Consider the following 18,564-nt stretch of genomic DNA (forward strand, 5'->3'; position numbering starts at 1 on the left):
CCAAGCTTTGGGATAGCAAAGGGGTAACTGGTTAATCACCCATTCGTAATTCAGGTAACTGATTTATCACATGTTTGCATCTCTACTTCTTGTCACCGGGGGATGCTGATCAGGTGTTGCCCCTATAATAGCAACACCACATGAACCCAGCACCCCTGGATCCCTGATGAACTCCCAATACAGTTCTCCACAGCACCATAAATCAATGCCCATCAGATGCAAGACCAATGCCACTATCACAGAAGGCTGGATCCACTCTAGGGGCCACCTTTCCCCCTGTGGAAACAACAGATAGCTTAGAACCTTTGCACTAGCCAATGGGAGTGAAGCCAGGAAAAGTTGGAGGCTGATCCCAGGAGTGAATATATAAGAGGAGGAGCACGTTTGAAAGTTGTTGAGGTGCTGGGTACATGCAGGGGTGCTGGGTGCATGCGGTGTTACTTTACCCTGAGGGATGAAGAGCCATTGAGGCTAGGTTAGGCTACTGTAGAGGGCAGTTCAAAAGGGTTTTAGGTACCCAAGAAAGGGACAAAGAGTGTCCCTTACTTAAATTGTTATAGTGTCCTGTGTGAGACATAGAAGATTTTCACACGGCATCGTTATATCGTTCCTTTATCGTTCCAAAGTGTGGTGGAATCATCTTAACAAATAGACGATTCCAAAAGATTTTCACATGAGGCTGTTAGTGTTCTTAAATCGTTGCTAAATCATTCTTAAATCGTTGCTGTGTCCAGTGTGTGAATGTAACTGTTTTGAAATCGTTTTGTAATCATTTATTGCTGAATTCTGATATATCAACGATTTAAGAACACTAACAGCCTCATGTGAAAATCTTTTGGAATCGTCTATCTGTTAAAACGATAAAGGAACGATATAACGATGTCATGTGAACATCTTCATTTTGTTTGGGGACTAGTGGAGTCACAAGTAGACATAAAGGTTATGAGATACAAAAGTTTAATACAGGTTCTGCGATAACCTAGTCTGTAACTGAATATATATAAAGTTATAAAGAAACAATTACAAAGACCACCTAAAGAATGTGTTAAACTGTGTAACTAATAAGTTAAAAATAAAAATAAAAAATAAACTATGTAACTTATAAAGCATTTATACACCGTATCCATTGTGAACACTATCCACTAAAAAGATACTGCATTCATCCTGACTTGTAAATAAATTTCTTACTTTGTTTCAACAAGCAGCTGTCTGAAGTGATTTCAGAAACACATTAAAACCACTACCAACATTGAAAAAAGTTGTTTAGGTTTGGCACACATTAGATAGTAGGTGTGTGGCTGTCAAATAATATTTGGTGCCAAACTGTGTGTGTGTGTAATTTGAAACCCAGAAGGCTGGCATTTAAAGTGAGTTACTGTGCAAGAAACACTTAAGAGGGTTCAAGTCTCACAGTGAAGAATTGGTGGTATAGTAGCCATCACCTTCACATTATTGATGGCAGTGGTGGCACACATTAAAAAGTAGTGAAAGGTTTAAAGAAATTTTGACAGTGCCACATGGTTGCCATCACATAATTGGTGGCAGCTGTGGGATCAAAAAGACCCATTGTGTTGTCATCTGAGAAAAGAAGTGGGTGGGTGAGTCTCATCTTCACAGGCCCATGTTAAGAACTGCATGGTTTCCTAAGACTTTCTCACAACAGGAAAGAAAAATTAAAATTACTCTTTGCTTCCCTCAAGAAAAAAATTGTTACAAGTTGCATCTCTAGTGTCAGTTCTAATGCTTTCCTCTGCTCTCCTATTCTACAGTCTAAAGACAATTCTTATTACTCTGCGGAAATAGTACACATGAAAATAATTTATTGCAAAGTACACTTATGCTATTTATTCTCCAGTCATTTTTACTTGTACAAGGGACTTTATGATCAAATCATTTTGTAGACCCACTCTGGGTTATTTGAAGGAAAATAAAGTTATTCTAAAAGGGGGCAAATATTTATATCTTGAGTTTTTCTGGTTATGTGTGGCAGGATTCTTAAAAATCTCCCATTCTGAGATTTTTACTGTTTGTTTGTCCACTTTTCTAGGCGCAGGTAGTGATTAAACAGTAAAAGGCTTATCTCAAGGCCTCCTCTAAACAGTTCTAGGCTGGCTCACTGTGATCAGTTCACTCTGTAACAATTATTATTATTATTATTGTTATTATTATTATCCTATTTTTATAAAGCGCTGTAAATTTACACAGCGCTGTACATACAATCTTTTGATTAGATGGTTCTCTGCCCTCAGGCTTACAATCTAAAAAGACACGACACAAAACGAGAAGGGAGTGGTGGTGGGGAAGGGGATGAGGTCCAGCAGTTCTTCTCTACCTCTGAGGCTTGGACCAAGGGAGGGCTTGGCTTCTTAATGGTATCCTTCCTCACCTTTCTCTGCACTCTACCACACTGTCCCCTATTTGTCCTTCTCCTAGCAATTTAGAAACTACAGTAATAGCCAAACTGTTTTCAATTCCTCCTTCTCCTCTCCAGAGATATTCCCATAGCTCTGATAGGAAGAATCTAGGAGAGGGCATGCATCAACTCTGTCTTTCACAAACTGCAAATTCCACAAGCCCCGGTTAGTATGGCTAGTAGTCTGGAATCATATTCTAGTCGGAACTACAGTCGCCCTTCCAAGTCCATGGACTTGAGATCCGCAGACTTGAACATCCACAGAGGGGCAACCGCCATTAACATCAATGGGACCTATTCCCGTTGTGTGCACCCCACATGCACGCGCTCCATTCAATCCTATGGGGCTTGAATATGTGTGAGTTTTGGTACTCACGGGTGTGTGTGTGTGCAGAACGGCTCCCCTGTAAGTGCCAACTGTGTTGTTCCATTAGGTGAGTGAATTCAATGTGGGATTTAGTTTGAACTTTAAAAGAAATTATCCAAGCTGATGAATGGTTTGGGATGACAAGGGATCAACAAGTTGGACAACTCCTTTAAAGTTCAGACACAAACCCACACTGGATTCACCATGCCACGGAGATGAAAACTGCCCAGATACTATTGCTATCCATGTTGTTGCTCTCCATCTTCCTGACTATTCATGTGCTCTCCCTCTATGAGAGAGTATGTGCGAGAGAATATGTAGTGAGAAGAGTAAGGGGAAGAACAAAAATCTCATGTATGTCTTGGGTTTTTCTCTCTGTGTCTTTTTCAAAAGTGGTGCCAATTTGGTACAAAGAAGAGACATGTGAATAGGAAGTGACACCAATTGTAAGAAAGAGGTAGGGCCATTCTGACCAACTGAAACCTCTTCTAAAAAAACTTGGATCCAGCCCTGTTTATGTGGGATTACAGTGCAGTGAAGTAAAGTGAATTTAGTTAGTGATTTATATTCATGAATTCAACTTCTTTTTTCATTCTCAGCTTATTAAATTTAATTTCACTACTCTGAACCCATTCCCTCAGTCTCACAAGGTCATTCAGAATGCTTCAGCTGTCTTTCATGGAGCTTCTAGTGTCACCTGGGGTTTGTATGTCACCCTGGTTAAATCCAGATTTCAAACAGTTAGCAACAATTATATAGCAATAGTTAAGACAGCAACATTTCAGTGCTAAATTAGACTATACATTCATACTGTATAGTGTAGAGATTGAGCTCTTGCTTTCTCCTTTACTAATAAGCATGCTGGATTCCCAACTGCACGATAGGCCCCATGAAAGATGACCCTTGAATGGAGGAGTGAATGTTTCAATCTTCCCTCTATTGCTGCTTTCCCCCCCCCCCCCCCCATTTCACCCCTCTGTGTGCATGTACAAGGGGGGGTTGTTTATTAGGTTTTAATATAACATGGGATTTAGCTTTTATTGTGAATCCATTGATTCCACCAAATGTATTAATTCTTTAAGTTTAATATTGCACTGATACCTTACATGTTAGGAAGAAGTCACCTAAACTGAATATAGCAACTGAAGGACATATTATTAATAGACATTCAGAATTGTAATCTAAACAGGTAGGAAATACATTAGCATAAATTATGTTAAGATAATAAAAAGGACAATGTTAAGGTCAGAGCTTGTGACTGAGATGATAGTGATGAAAACTGGCATCTTGCTTGCAGCATTGTAAATCTGGGCAACTTGTCCAAACCTCCTTTGGTATCTTGACCACTAGGACAGTTGTGTTCTGTTGGCTATGTTGATTATATATATATATACACACACACAATGCAATATACTGGTGTAAAAAGTGGCCTAAAATTGCTGAGTGCCAATGTATGCATGCGATAAAAGCTCATCTTAATGACTCAGGTTGTCACATCATGCCTTTAAAGAAAAAGCTGCTTTGCATCAAGGTGCAATCTTTTCCACTTCTTTGAACCTGCTTAAGCAGTATTTTCAATCTTATCTGATTTGGCAAGTTAAAAATAAACACAAAATTGATTTTTTGCTATGTAAAACTGACTAGATAAAAAAATAATACATGCCTGACAAGTCTTTAATCTTTGAAGATCGTTTTACAGACAGTGTCATGGAAACAAAAAGTAAGAAAAATGGATGTTTGTGAGAGATGTTGTTCAGTAACAAGGGGTTTTATCCTAATTTATTTCTCAGATATAGAATCATAGAGTTGGAAGAGATGACAAAGGCCATCCAGTCCAACCCCCTGCCATGCAGTAATACATTATCAAAGCATTCCCAATGGATGGCCATCCAGCCTCTGTTTAAAAATCACCAAAGAAGGAAACTCCACCACTCTTTGAGGTAGCATATTCCACTATCAAACAGCTCTTACTGTCAAGAAGTTCTTCTTGATGTTTAGGTGGAATCTCTTTGCCTGCAGTTTGAATCTATTGCTCTGTGACCTAGTCTTTGAAGCATCAGAAAACAAACTTGTTTCATCATCAATATGACATCCCTTCAAATATTTAAACATGGATTCTCTTCTCCATGCTAAGCATACTCAGCTCCCTAAACCTTTTGCCATAGTTTCTAGATCTTTTACCATTTTGGTAGCCCTCCTCTGGCCATGCTCCAGCTTATCAACATCCTTTTTGAGTTGTGGTGCCCAAAACTGGACATAGTATTCCAGGTGAGGTCTCACGAAAGCAGAATAGAGTAGTATTATTACTTCCCTGAATGTAGACACTACACTACACTACACACACACACACACTATAAGGATGCAGTCTAGAATCACATTCACATTGACTTTCCAAGTGGCCACACTGTTGACTTATGTTCAGCTAGTGGCCTACTAAGACTCCTAGATCCCTTTCACACGTATTATTGTCAGGCCAGCTGTCACCCATCTGTGCATTTCATTTTCACCCCTAAGTGTACTATTTTGCATTTCTCGCTTTAACATTTATTTTGTTAGTTTTGGCCCAGCTTTCTAATCTGTTAAGGTCATTTTGAATTCTTATCCTGTCCTCTGGGGTATTAGCTACCTCAGAAGATATCTTTTTGAAATGCTTTCAGCAATATTTTCCCCCTTAATGTGTCTCACAAAATAGAGAGTGGGTGTTGCATTCATTAAACTGAAGACAACCTAATGACACAGCTGGAAGTTCAAGACTAGGCCAAAACATCATTTCACAGATAGGAACAGGACAACCTTGTAACACCTATTATTCTCTTATGGACCATCTCTTTCCACGTCACATTACTTGATGGGATCTGGGCTATATTCATTTACTCCCTTATTCTCCATTGATTTAAAAGCCACAAAGAGGTTTACTCTTTAGATTAAAAACATTGTGTGGCATACAATGTTAACAGCTCAGAATGAACCACAAAAGCATTTGAAATAGTCAGCCATTTGGTACTGTAATGTTCACATGTAGGCTCACAGCAGACCCTTTTAGGTGTCATAAAAATGTGGGGGAAGGCAACATTTGTATACAGTAAAACATATAGATTCAAATTTAGAAATTTTTATTATTGGGTTGGGGCAAAGGATAAATCTACTAGCTTAGGTTTATTCTTCATCAACAGGCATAAGAAATTGACAGCCATTAACCAACACTTCACCCTCATTTTCTCATGTTGAGAAAAAAATCATCAGGAGTTATGTATATGAGCTGTTGATCCATGTGCTTAGGCTGCTGTTGAAGTTGAAACTGTAGATATGAAGTTTCAAGGCCCTGCTTTCTGTTCTCATAGGTTTTTATTTTTAAACTGGACTTAGACTGTTCAGACCTTCAAACATTGGACACCTTCATGTAGAGGAATATTCTGCTGACAGTCTTTTCTAATACAGAACTACCCTATACAAATCAGGACACACTGCTTATACAGCGCGCCCGCGCCATACGCAGGCGCACCTTACGGGGCCTTGAGCATACGCGCTCAAGCTGCGGGGCACGTGCAGGGCGGAAGGGGCGGTGCGTCCCATTCAATTGAATGGGCGCACGCGCCCGTTGCGCCCCACACGCGCCCGTGCCGCCGTGCCACTGCGCATGAGCCCCATTGTTTTCAATGGGGCTCGAGCATAGGCGGAATTCGCCTTACGCGGAGGGATCCGGAATGGATCCCTCGCGTAAGGCGAGGACGGACTGTACTCCCCAACTGTCACAATTTGGCAAGAACAGTCCAAATTAAGCCTCTGTCATTCCACTTTAAGAGATGCTTTTAAAATGCCCTAGTTTATCTCTTCTACTCCTACTTTTGCCTTTATCCTCCATTTATTTCAAGTGCAACTAAATGATTTCAAAGCACTAAAGTGGTTTGCGCTCAGTTATCACAGAAGAAAGTAGAGGTAGAATCTTGCTCTTCCCAGTAGGCTCAGGCAAAAGCAAATTGCTGCACCCTCTCCTATCTTATGTGTTCTTTTTCATTTATAATGGCGCATTACACATGCGCTGAAAGTACGTGCCAAGCATGTATTAGGGTTAGAAAGGGGCGTCCTTTCTGGATGCCCCTAACCCTAGTACACGCTCGGCGTGTGCAAAATGGCGGCTCCCGTTCTACACGGGCACTGCCATCTTGACGTCTCAGACGCCTAGCATCCACATGTCATGCGGCAAAAATGACACCGCCAGTGCGCCATTGGCGCTTTGGGCACCATTTCCACGGTGCAAAAAGAAGCTGCACTTTGCAGCTTCTTTTTTGTTGTGTCCGGGAATCGCGCAGTTTGGCCGCTGCGGTTCCTGGACGCAGCAACCAGCAGCGCCGGCAGACCGCCCTTTTTGGGCGGTCTGTAAAGTGCCAATGTTTGTCTTGACCATGCTGTAATGTTGCTTGGCCACACTTATCCTGGTTTTCATCTGATCATATGATTGCCATTCCCATGTGTGTCTTTTTTATGTGTTTTTATATGCACATACATTAGAGATAAAATAACTTCACAGAAGTGCACCATTTTAGCAAGATGTTTCTAAAAGGGGAAGACTAGAGACACTGATTTACTTGGAGGCTGTGCTAAATAGGGACATGTGGGTCATATGTTAAACAGACATACAAGAATGCATTCTTGTTATATTTTATCAATTATTCTCTATTTTCATATCATCTAAGCCTGTTTATCAGAAAGCAATATTTTTTACTTTTGAAACAGAATTTTAAGATAACATATAACAGATAGTCATAATTATTTATTTTTAATTACATCATGACAGGATTGTCAAAATATATACTGTATTTTCCGGTGTATAAGACGACTGGGAATATGACGACCCCCAACTTTTCCAGTTAAAGTAAAGAGTTTGGGATATACTCACTGTATAAGACTACCCCTCTTCCAATGCACACCAAATAAAAATTTAAAAAACATCAGATTTGATTTCATTATGGTAATTTTAATTCAAATGACATGAAGGTACTTAGCAGGAAACCTTGTTGTATACAAAGCCTGCTTGGATTGGTCAGCTCTCCCTGCCTGCCCAGCCTTTCCTGTCTCAGCTGCGTTAGCTGCTTTCATACGATCGTCACATATGGTGGGGATGTGGCCGCAGCCGTTTTTGAGCTCCCCCCCACCATATGCAGCGACCGCAGATTCTCCAGTCTGGCTCAGAAGTTTCAGCACCTGCCCTATAAGATGACACCTGGCGTATAAGACAATCCTCGACTTTTGAGAAGATTTTCCTGGGTTAAAAAGTAGTCATATACGCCAGAAAATACAGTAATTGAGAAAATCATTCAGATTCTGTACTCCCTCCATAATCATCTAAACTTAGAGAGTTGACACTGTATAGTAGTTTGAGTGGTTTATTAAAATAATGTTACTATCTTTTCCATTATTATATCCCAGATGTGCACATTAAAAAATACATAACTCATATTGCAAACACAAGTACACACTATGCACCTATATCAACTCGACAGATTACAATACTAAAAGCCCATTACCTTATTTTTGCCATAAACATGAAAGCCTTTTGACTTCCTGCTCATAAAAATAAATAATAATAAATTTTTTATTTATATCCCACCCTTCTAGAAATCAGGGCGGCTTACAGCAAGGATTAAAATACAATCAATATACATATCAAACGTTAAAATACAATACAATGATTATACAGAAAAATAACCAACAAAAGCCCCATAGCCCAGCCTCTTGGCCACGGAAGAGGAGGGAGGCCCACAGGATTTTATTCGGGGAATGCCTGTTGGAACAGGAAGGTCTTTAAATCCTTCCTGAATTGGGCCAGGGTGGTAGACGAGCGGAGCTCGGTGGGCAGCGTATTCCAAAGGGCTGGGGCAGCTGTGGAGAATGACCTCCGTGTAGTGGAGGCCAACCTAGCCCCAGGCACCTTCAGTAATTGCTGCCCAGACGTTCTGAGGGTGCGAGGCGGAATGTATGGGGAGAGGCGGTCCTTCAGGTATCCCGGGCCCAAGCCATTTAGGGCTTTATAGGTGATTACCAACGCCTTATATTGGGCTCGGAAGCAAATGGGCAGCCAATGGAGGTCTTTCAGAACCGATGTTATATGGCTGGTCCTGGGAGCACCAGTGACCAGCCGGGCTGCCATGTTCTGCACCATTTGCAGCTTCCGAGTTTGGTATAAGGGTTGCCCCATGTAGAGTACATTGCAGAAATCCAGTCTCGAAGTTACCAGAGCATGTACAACAGTTTCTAGGTCCCTCTGGGCCAGGTATGGGCGCAGCTGGCGAATCAGCCGAAGCTGATAACAGGTGCTCTTGACCGTCGCATTCACCTGAGCAGTCAGGTGAAGCAACGAGTCAAGAAGCACCCCCAGACTGCGCACGGAGTCCTTCACAGGGAGCGTGACCCCGTTCAGGACAGGTGGAACCACCGCCATTCCTGGACCAGGGGAACCTATCACTAGTACCTCCGTTTTCTCTGGATTCAATTTGAGTCGGTTTTCCCTCATCCAGCCCATTACTGACTCTAGACAGGCCACGAGAGGAGAGACGCCATCCCCGGTCACTGCATCAGTCGGAGACATAGAGAAAATAATTTGGGTGTCATCAGCGTACTGATAACCCCGCGCCCCATGTCTCCGGATGATCTCTCCCAGCGGTTTCATGTAAATGTTAAATAGCATGGGAGACAGAATGGCTCCTTGAGGGACCCCAGTTTTAAGGGGCCTCTCATCAGAGCACACGTCTCCCAGCTGCACCATCTGGGACCTCCCGGAGAGGTAGGAACGGAACCACTGGCATAGATATACTAAAGGCATAGATATAAATATAATATACAAACCTTTTCTTCCTAATGTAGAAGATTATCGCATGGCCATTTTTGTCCTGACTGTACATGGGATGGGATCGGGTTGGAATGGGGAAAAATGGGTGTTATGGCACAGGAAATTGCTGCTGTGCTGCCGCCCAAGCATCACCCACCCTTGGGTGCACTCTTCTGGCCAATTTTGATGGTACGGAAGGCTTCTGTACCACCAAAATCAGCCGGAAGAGCATGCTTGGGAGATAGGGGATGGTTGAGCAACAGCACAGCAGCAATTTACTGTTCGATAACACCCATTTCCCCCCGTTCCGACCAGATCCCATCCTGTGCCTGGCCAGGGCATAAATGGCTGTGCGATAATCTCCTGTGGCATAGTATCAACTATTCTTCTAGTCATCTTTTTCTCACAATTTTCAATACTCCAAATCCAGGAGCATCAGGAAGCATTCTTTCTTATTAATACAATTTAAAAATGGTTCCCAGTCTTTAAGAAGTTTTTCTATATTTAAATCTCTGCTTCGCCACAGAAACTCACTTGGTGGGCTTGGATAACTTACACTCTCTTAGCCCCACAAAAAGACAATGGCAAACTTCCTCTGAAGAAATCTTGCCAAGAAATCACCATCATATGTTTGCCTTAGGGTCGCCTTATATTTGAATTGACTTAAAGGCATACAACAACAAATCATCTAAAGACATGGAAGGGATTTAAATGGGTAGAAGAAGTGAACATCAGAGGCCTGTTTGGCACCTGTAGAGCAGAAAACAGTTCAGAAAATGTACTAACTTGGATTTCCCCCAAGAATGTTTTTTTTGTAAATTGTACACAAATTACATACGTACTTTTACTGTGTTATGTTATTTTGAATCATGTGGCAGACATGTCATTTTTCTCTCCAATGGGCTGAAAAATAACAACCTATTTTTAATTCAATTTTTATTTTAATTCCAGTGGTTGGAAACAAGGGGTTCTATGCAGTACTCAAAGGATCTGTTAGACCACAGACAAAATATTACAAGAAAATGGTTGGAGGAGATTTTGTTTCTGCAACTGCTTCTGTTGGTTCTTCTTCTTCCACCATCCAAGCATCTAAATTATCCTGGTCATTGCCACCCCAACCATTGGTAAGTTAAGAAAAAATAGCAGTAGTAGCTGAGCAGGCCAATTGGACACTTATAACGTTCCTTAGTCACACACAGTCATTAAGAAATGGAAGGGATGCAGAAAAGTAAGGGACAATGTGTACATTGTAATCTTTCCTACTCAAAAAAAAGAATCCTAGCATTTGTGTATATTTTGTGTAGTTGTGTCTTTTGCACTACACAGTTATAACACTTTAATACCACTTTAACAGCATCCTATGGAATCCTGGGATATGCAGTTGGTGAGACACTATAGTGTTCTCTGGTAAAGAATTTTGGGAGAGACTTCTAAATAATTACATAGTGTGAAAGACACTTTATATTTTATTCTTCATATGGAATGCAGAGGTGATCAATCTGCAGCACTAGGTGTTTTGTCCATCTTCACAATTCCCTTTTAAACCATCTTTCCTCTTCACAGAACTCCTTAGCCTTAATAGCTGCTAATGGATGCAAATAGGAATAATGGATGCAACAGGTATAGTTTTTCCAGGAATAACAGGGAAGGAGGGGCAAGCTTGGGTGAGTGAGCCAAGGCAATGGGAGAGGGGCAGGCACCCACACAATGCTCCCGTCCTTCCCCATTGCCTCAGCTCATTCAGCCCAGAGCAGTGGACAATGAGAGAAAAGCATGTGCTCATCCCTCCTTCTCTGTTACCTTGGCACCCTTGGGAGCCACAACAGTAGAGAAGAAGTGGTGGGCCCCAGCTGGAGCTCCACACTCCCTGCAGTGAAAGGAAGGACCAATCAGGTGTCATCCTTCCTCTGAGATGTCACCTCATGCACCTCCCAGTGATGCCACTGATGGTTTGAACATTGGACTTTGACTCTGAAGACCAGGGTTTAAATTCCCACTCTACTATGGAAACCCATTGGGCACATCACACTCTCTTGGCCTCAGGAGAAGTCAAAGGCAACCCCCTCTGAACAAATCTGTCGGGATGCTTTGATTTGGATTTCCTGCATGGCAGGGGCTTGGACTGGATGGCCCTTGTGTTCTCTTCCAACTCTACGATTCTATGATTCTATGAAATCCTGGCAAGAAAATCCAGTGATAGGTTGACCTTAGGGTCACCATAAACTGGAAATGACTTGAGGGAACAAAATATGTACAGTAGCTATACTGTTGGTTTTTAATTACTTCAAAGAAACAGCAAGAACTGGATGATGCAAGCTATATCTTAAACATACATACAAAACACTATTCTGTCATCCATCTTGTCATCCTTCAACAACTACAACATACCACAGACATTACAACATGAGCCGGAGTCTAGAAATTTTAGTCAAAAAATTGACCCAAAAAAAACTTGTATCAACTTATCAATATAACCACAGTATTTAATTCTTATAAAAATGGAACCATTCCCTTCTCTGAGTAGAATGGTGAAATGCAAGAATTTAGTCCATCCCTGGAGCACCTAAAAGAAGCATTGCCCCTCTCTTACTTTCTCTATGATGGCACTGCTTCTGACCTTTTTGAAAGCCTGGGTGGGAAAATGGCAGCGGTGGCAGCTCTTTGATGTTTCCCCTCAAAGGAATGCTGAAAGGAATCGGACTGAAGGGTCTGAATAATACATTTTTGTATGTTTGTCAGTGTTTCTGAGTTAAAATAAGATAAGGTTAGCACAAAGTTAAATGCTGTAGTCACTGCTAATATAGTCACAATTTTCTTTGCTTTAGAGATTATCACATGCTCTTAATTCCCACCATTTTCCTGCTGGGATACACATGCATTTAATTTCAAAGACAGGTCTTACCACATTCTCCTGTATGCAGCCTGTATGTAACCCAGGCTTATCCTGTGGCTTTTCAAGGATGGGAAAATCCTGTCCTTGAAAAGCCGTGTGATAAGCCTGGGTTGCATACAGGCTGCATATGGGAGCATGTGGTATGACCCGTCTTTGAAGTTAAACACTCATGTATCCCACTGGGAAAATGAAGAGATAAACTGCATGCAATAATATTCCTTGTCTTTGCATCATTCTTGACATGTGTGCATTTTCTTAGCCCCGCCAACCTTTGATTGCCTACCTCACACATTGCACATCCACCATTTACAGTAGTTCCCTCCTCATTCATTTAGCCTTTAGGGTAAGCACAGACAATTATGCTTACCTAAGGTTTTCAGGTTCTTTGGCATAATTTTTCTTTGCTTTACATCCTTTGCTACATGCCTCCAAGTTTTGCCCTTGACTTATCCATGGGTCAGATCAAAACCCATAGTTCTGCCCCCCAAATCAGCCTCTACTTATACATGTGGTTGATTTATATTCAAGTATATATGGTACTTTTGAAAAATGGGCAAAACAAACAGACAAACAGAAAACCTAGCTGCTTTTTTAAAAAAAAGCACAACTGGAACAATACCTACTTAGCAGGAACTTTGAAACTATAACTGTCATTTTTAATAGCCATTTCCAAGCTCCGTAAGACCTTAATTCTTTCACTCTATTTATCTGTGGCGTTACTTCCTTTAGCAAGAATAAAAAAAATGTTGAGTCATTTCATGAATCAAGTGCCTTTAACCACAGAAGACTTGTTTGAGTCCTGATAAGTGATAAGAGAATGGAAGCTATATAGGAGACTGAGCTTTGTGTGCTAGACCCTTGAGTTTGGTATATCAGGCAAACGCTAAGATCTCTCTCCTGTCACCCTTGGTGAGTTGATTGTTCTGAGTGGCATGAAAAGGTTGGAGGAAGTTGTTTGATTTTTTATCTGTGGTTGGCACTGTCACTTACAATCACTGACAAGCAGCTTACACTAACCAGTTAGAACTGCTGCCAGCCTGCCACTAGGCTTACTTTTCAAGCACTTAAAAACTATTGTATCTTTCCCAAGGTCTTAGCCAAACAAAATAACAAATGAATTCCAAATGCCTTCAGGATGCAGGAGTAAATGGCTCACAAAGGAAAGGTCTTTGAGAATTCCCCATGCTAACTCACCAGAATAAAACACACAGACTTTGAACAAGAATGACAGGGGAGAAAGATTAATTCTCCTTTCTTCTTTCTGTCTAAATTGGATCTTTCTTACAGATTGCCAGAGGTGTGCCAGTGCTGCTTCCTATGAAAAGAAAGAAAAGCTCATTTTTAAACATGTGATGTGGTGACAGCTTTAGCGGATGCTTTTGTCACTGTAGGCAAAGTATAATATTAGAATATCCAACCCAGCTACAGTGTGCTGCATTACATGTCTAACTGAGAATGGACATTGTTCTGGGCAATTTTTTTTAATGTAGGCACAGTCTGGATTGAGAGAAAACTATCTGTGTTAAGTGCTAAGAAGCAGTTAACAACATGCACCCACGAAACCCTCAAAAACAGAGTTTCATGGCACTTGGCTTGGATTTTCTATTTGGACATCTGCAGACATTTTGTAATTACAAGCTTCTGTATTTTTTTCCCGTTCCCAAAATATGCAAGCTATAGGAAAAGGACAAAACTGTGTTATTTGTCCATTCTGAAGTTTTGCTTTGCCATTGTTCATTACTGCTTATGAGACTTTTTTTGTTCTAAAGCCCTGTACTAATATTATTTATATATTGTGTCATGGCCTGCAGCAGTCTCTCAGATAATTTGTGACCTCCATGGTATAGATTCTATAATGGAAACACTGACAGCTGCTTAAAAGGAAGGCAGTGATTGCCGTGTTAGGTATGGAAACATTGTGATTATGACAGATGCACTTTATATAACAAAGTATATCCTACTTTCCTTGACATTTTCAGTTGCCCCTCACATATGATTTAATGCTTTAGTGATTTCTCTCTGTGTTGTGTACCTGGTCTTTTCAGGAGATTGGGATTCTGTATTTTCAGGTTCTGTCCTTCATTGTTATTATAGGATCTAATAACAAGGGATTTTTTTCAACTTTCAGAGCAAAGTTAAGAACACAGGAATAGCTTTGTTGGATAAGACCAAGGGTCTTTTCTAACAACAACAAAAAGGCCTTTCTTGATAAGACTAAGAATGGGGAAACTTTGGCTGTGCAAATGTATGGCTTACAGCTTTGACAATCCTGGACCATTACCCATGCTACATAGAGCTCATGGGCCTTGTAGGCAAAAACATATGGAATGGCAAAAGTTCTTCAGTGCTGATATATCTAGTCCAGTATTCTGTTTCCACAGTGGACAAGTAGATGCCTATGGAAAACCCACATCAGAAGTGTAACATCCTTATACCTGCAAATGGTATTCAGAAGCAAACTATCATCTGGGACAAACAATTATAACCATCACAACTAGTAGTCATTGCTAGTCGTATCCTCTGTGAGTTTGTTGAATCACCTTTTAAAGCCATTAAAATTGGTAGCAACCATTACATCTTGTGGTAGAAAGTTCATATTTTGAAATGTGATGTGTGATACTTCCTTTTGTCTCCCCAATTTCTCACAGTTCAGAGTCATTGAATGACAACAGACTCTAACATTTTGAGAAAAGGAGAAATACTTCTTCCTACTCACTTTCTGCAGAACAGTTTGTAATACAGTGGAAAGGAGAAGCCAGGCAGAGTCAGACACGCATCCTAGACTTTAGGAGAGCGAATTTCAGTAAACTTAGAGAAGTATTGAGGGCGATTCCATGGTCAGAAATACTAAAAGATAAAGGAGTTCAGGATGGATGGGAGTTTCTCAAAAGAGAGATACTGAAGGCACAATTTCAAACAGTTCCAGTGAGAAAGAAAAACGGGAGGTGTCTCAAGAAACCAGGATGGATGACTAAGGAACTTTCAACTGAGCTAAGTTTGAAACGGAACATGTATAAGAAATGGAAAAAGGGGGAAATCACAAAAAAGGAATTCAAAGAAATAGCAGGCATGTGTAGGGGTAAAGTCAGAAAAGCTAAAGCGCAGAATGAACTCAGGCTTGCTAGAGAGGTTAAGAACAATAAAAAGGGCTTTTTTGGATATGTCCGCAGCAAAAGGAAGAAGAAGGAAACGGTAGGGCCACTGCGTGGAGAAGATGGCAAAATGCTAACAGGAGATAGAGAAAAGGCAGAATTACTCAACACCTTCTTTGCCTCAGTCTTCTCAGAAAAGGCAAAGGGTGCTCAACCTGAGGATAATGGAGCAGAGGACAGAATAGGGGAATTTCAGCACAGAATAAGTAAAGAGATAGTAGAGGAACACCTTATTAATCTAAATGAATTTAAGTCTCCGGGACCAGATGAACTCCATCCAAGGGTATTAAAAGAACTGGCAAATGTAATATCGGAGCCATTGGCAATAATCTTTGAAAACTCCTGGAGAACAGGAGAGATCCCAGCTGACTGGAGGAGGGCAAACGTTGTCCCCATCTTCAAAAAGGGAAAAAAAGAGGATCCCAACAATTATCGTCCAGTTAGTCTGACATCAATACCAGGAAAGATTCTGGAGCAGATCATTAAACAGAGAGTCTGTGAACATCTAGAAGGCAATGCCATAATCACAAAAAGTCAACATGGGTTTCAGAGAAACAAGTCATGCCAGACAAACCTAATCTCTTTCTTTGATAAAATTACCAGCTTGGTAGATGAAGGGAATGCTGTGGATATAGTATATCTTGATTTCAGTAAGGCCTTTGACAAGGTTTCCCATGACATTCTTGCAAACAAGCTTGTAAAATGTGGGCTAGACAAAGGAACTGTTACATGGATCTGTAATTGGTTGACCGGCCGAACCCAAAGGGTACTCAACAATGGCTCTTTTTCAGCCTGGAGAGAAGTGACCAGTGGGGTCCCACAGGGCTCTGTCCTGGGCCCAGTGCTATTCAACATCTTTATCAATGACCTGGATGACAGAATTGGGAGCATACTTATCAAATTTGCAGATGACACCAAATTAGGAGGAATAGCTAATACCCCAGAGGACAGGATCAAGATTCAAAATGACCTGAATAGACTAGAAAGCTGGGCCAAAGCTAACAAAATGAAATTCAACACAGAGAAATGTAAGGTATTGCACTTAGGGCGGAAAAATAAAATGCACAGATATAGGATGGGTGACACCTGGCTGAATGAAACTACGTGTGAAAGGGATCTAGGAGTCCAAGTAGACCACAAGTTGAACATGAGTGAACAGTGTGATGCGGCAGCTAAAAAGGCCAATGCTATTTTAGGCTGCATCAATAGAAGTATAGTGTCTAGATCAAGAGAAGTAATAGTGCCACTGTATTCTGCTCTGGTCAGGCCCCACCTAGAATATTGTGTCCAGTTCTGGGCACCACAATTCAGAAAGGACATTGAGAAACTGGAGCGTGTCCAAAGGAGGGCGACAAAAATGGTGAAGGGTCTGGAAACCATGCCCTATGAGGAACGACTTAGGGAGCTGGGGATGTTTAGCCTGGAGAAAAGAAGGTTAAGAGGTGATATGATAGCCCTGTTTAAATATTTGAAAGGATGTCATATTGAAGAGGGAGCAAGCTTGTTCTCTGCTGCTCCAGAGAACAGGACCCGGAACAATGGATGCAAGCTACAGGAAAAGAGATTCCACCTGAACATTAGGAGGAACTTCCTGACAGTAAGGGCTGTTCGACAGTGGAATGCACTTCCTCGGAGGGTGATAGAGTATCCTTCCTTGGAGGTCTTTAAACAGAGGCTGGATAGCCATCTGTCAGGGATGCTTTGAATTGGATTTCCTGCATGGCAGGGGGTTGGACTGGATGGCCCTAGTGGTCTCTTCCAACTCTATGATTCTATGATTCTATGAGTATTTTGTATTATACACCTCTTATCATGGCCAAGTGCAGATATCTTCAGTATAAGATCGTAGATATTATTTTGAGAGCTGTTGATTTCTAGTCTTTTCTATATGTATCCAAAGAGTTTTGAGTCTGATTCTTTTCCAACTTTCTTTTCCAATACCTGTACTTCCATTGTTCCAAAACAGGCAAAGATCATACTACAATGTGTGAACTGTGGACTAATATATCTGTAAATGTGATGCTAAAATATTAGCTAATAGTACTAGCTAATAGGCATCAAAATGCAACAGCAACACTAATTCATGTGGCCCCAGTCGATTTTTATTTGTCACATGAGAGGTGACAATAGAAAATTCATTATAAATGTGATTAATACAATAACAACTCTAACCCTGGTATTGTTATTCCACTTGATACCAAGAAAGCATCTGATAGAATTAACTCACCATCTCTTTTTATGGGGCTGAAAGCATTTAGCTTTCCCCTGGAATATTTGAGACTGATTTTGAGGTTTTTCCTATGCTCCACAGTAGAAAGTGAACACCAATGGGTTAGTTTTGTTTTTAAAAAATCTAGATGTGCACACCTGATTCTAGAGAGACAGACACATAATAGGGATGTCCTTTTCATAATGTTTTGTCTGCACTGGAATACTATGACATGTGTAGTTAAGCAAAATACAGCAGTCACAGGCTTTATACAAAAAAAAAAATTAATATAAGGCAGCTTTCTACACTGATTACCTTTTTCTGTTTATCTCTATACCTGAATCTTTTATACCAGAAATGATAAAAATAATTAACAGTTTTTCTGGCCTTTCTGGTTATACTATTAATTGGTTGAAATCTGAGATGATTCCTTCTGGAATTAACTCTTCAGACTGCCAACTACTAATTTCACAGGAGTTCAAGAGCCATTAGATCTTTAGGTATATCAGTTGCTGGTGATATTATTCAAACAGTTAAACTGAATTTGTCTGTATTGTTGACACTTGGATAATCAAAATTATATCTAGCAACATGCAGATTCAAAGAACACTATATTGACTCCTATATTCTGTTCCAAGGAATAGGCAGAAAATGAAACTTTTTTTTGTCTAGAGTCAATGGCCTATGTGAGAGACGGAGAAAAA

The 18,564-nt window shown here is 40.8% G+C and overlaps 1 protein-coding gene across 1 annotated transcript in view; it reads left to right on the forward strand.

Annotated features, from left to right (window-relative positions):
* Window positions 1–18,564, forward strand: part of CNBD1 (cyclic nucleotide binding domain containing 1) — a 235,978-nt gene that overhangs the window by 129,098 nt on the left and 88,316 nt on the right. The window contains exon 6 of the mRNA XM_089518379.1: window positions 10,558–10,730. Coding sequence (XP_089374505.1) covers window positions 10,558–10,730 — 173 coding nt within the window. The remainder of the gene's footprint in view (window positions 1–10,557; window positions 10,731–18,564) is intronic.

Source organism: Sceloporus occidentalis, unplaced genomic scaffold, assembly GCF_023333645.1.
Source record: "Sceloporus occidentalis isolate IW3139 unplaced genomic scaffold, rSceOcc1.0.p SCAF_3, whole genome shotgun sequence".
Lineage (NCBI taxonomy): Eukaryota > Metazoa > Chordata > Lepidosauria > Squamata > Phrynosomatidae > Sceloporus > Sceloporus occidentalis.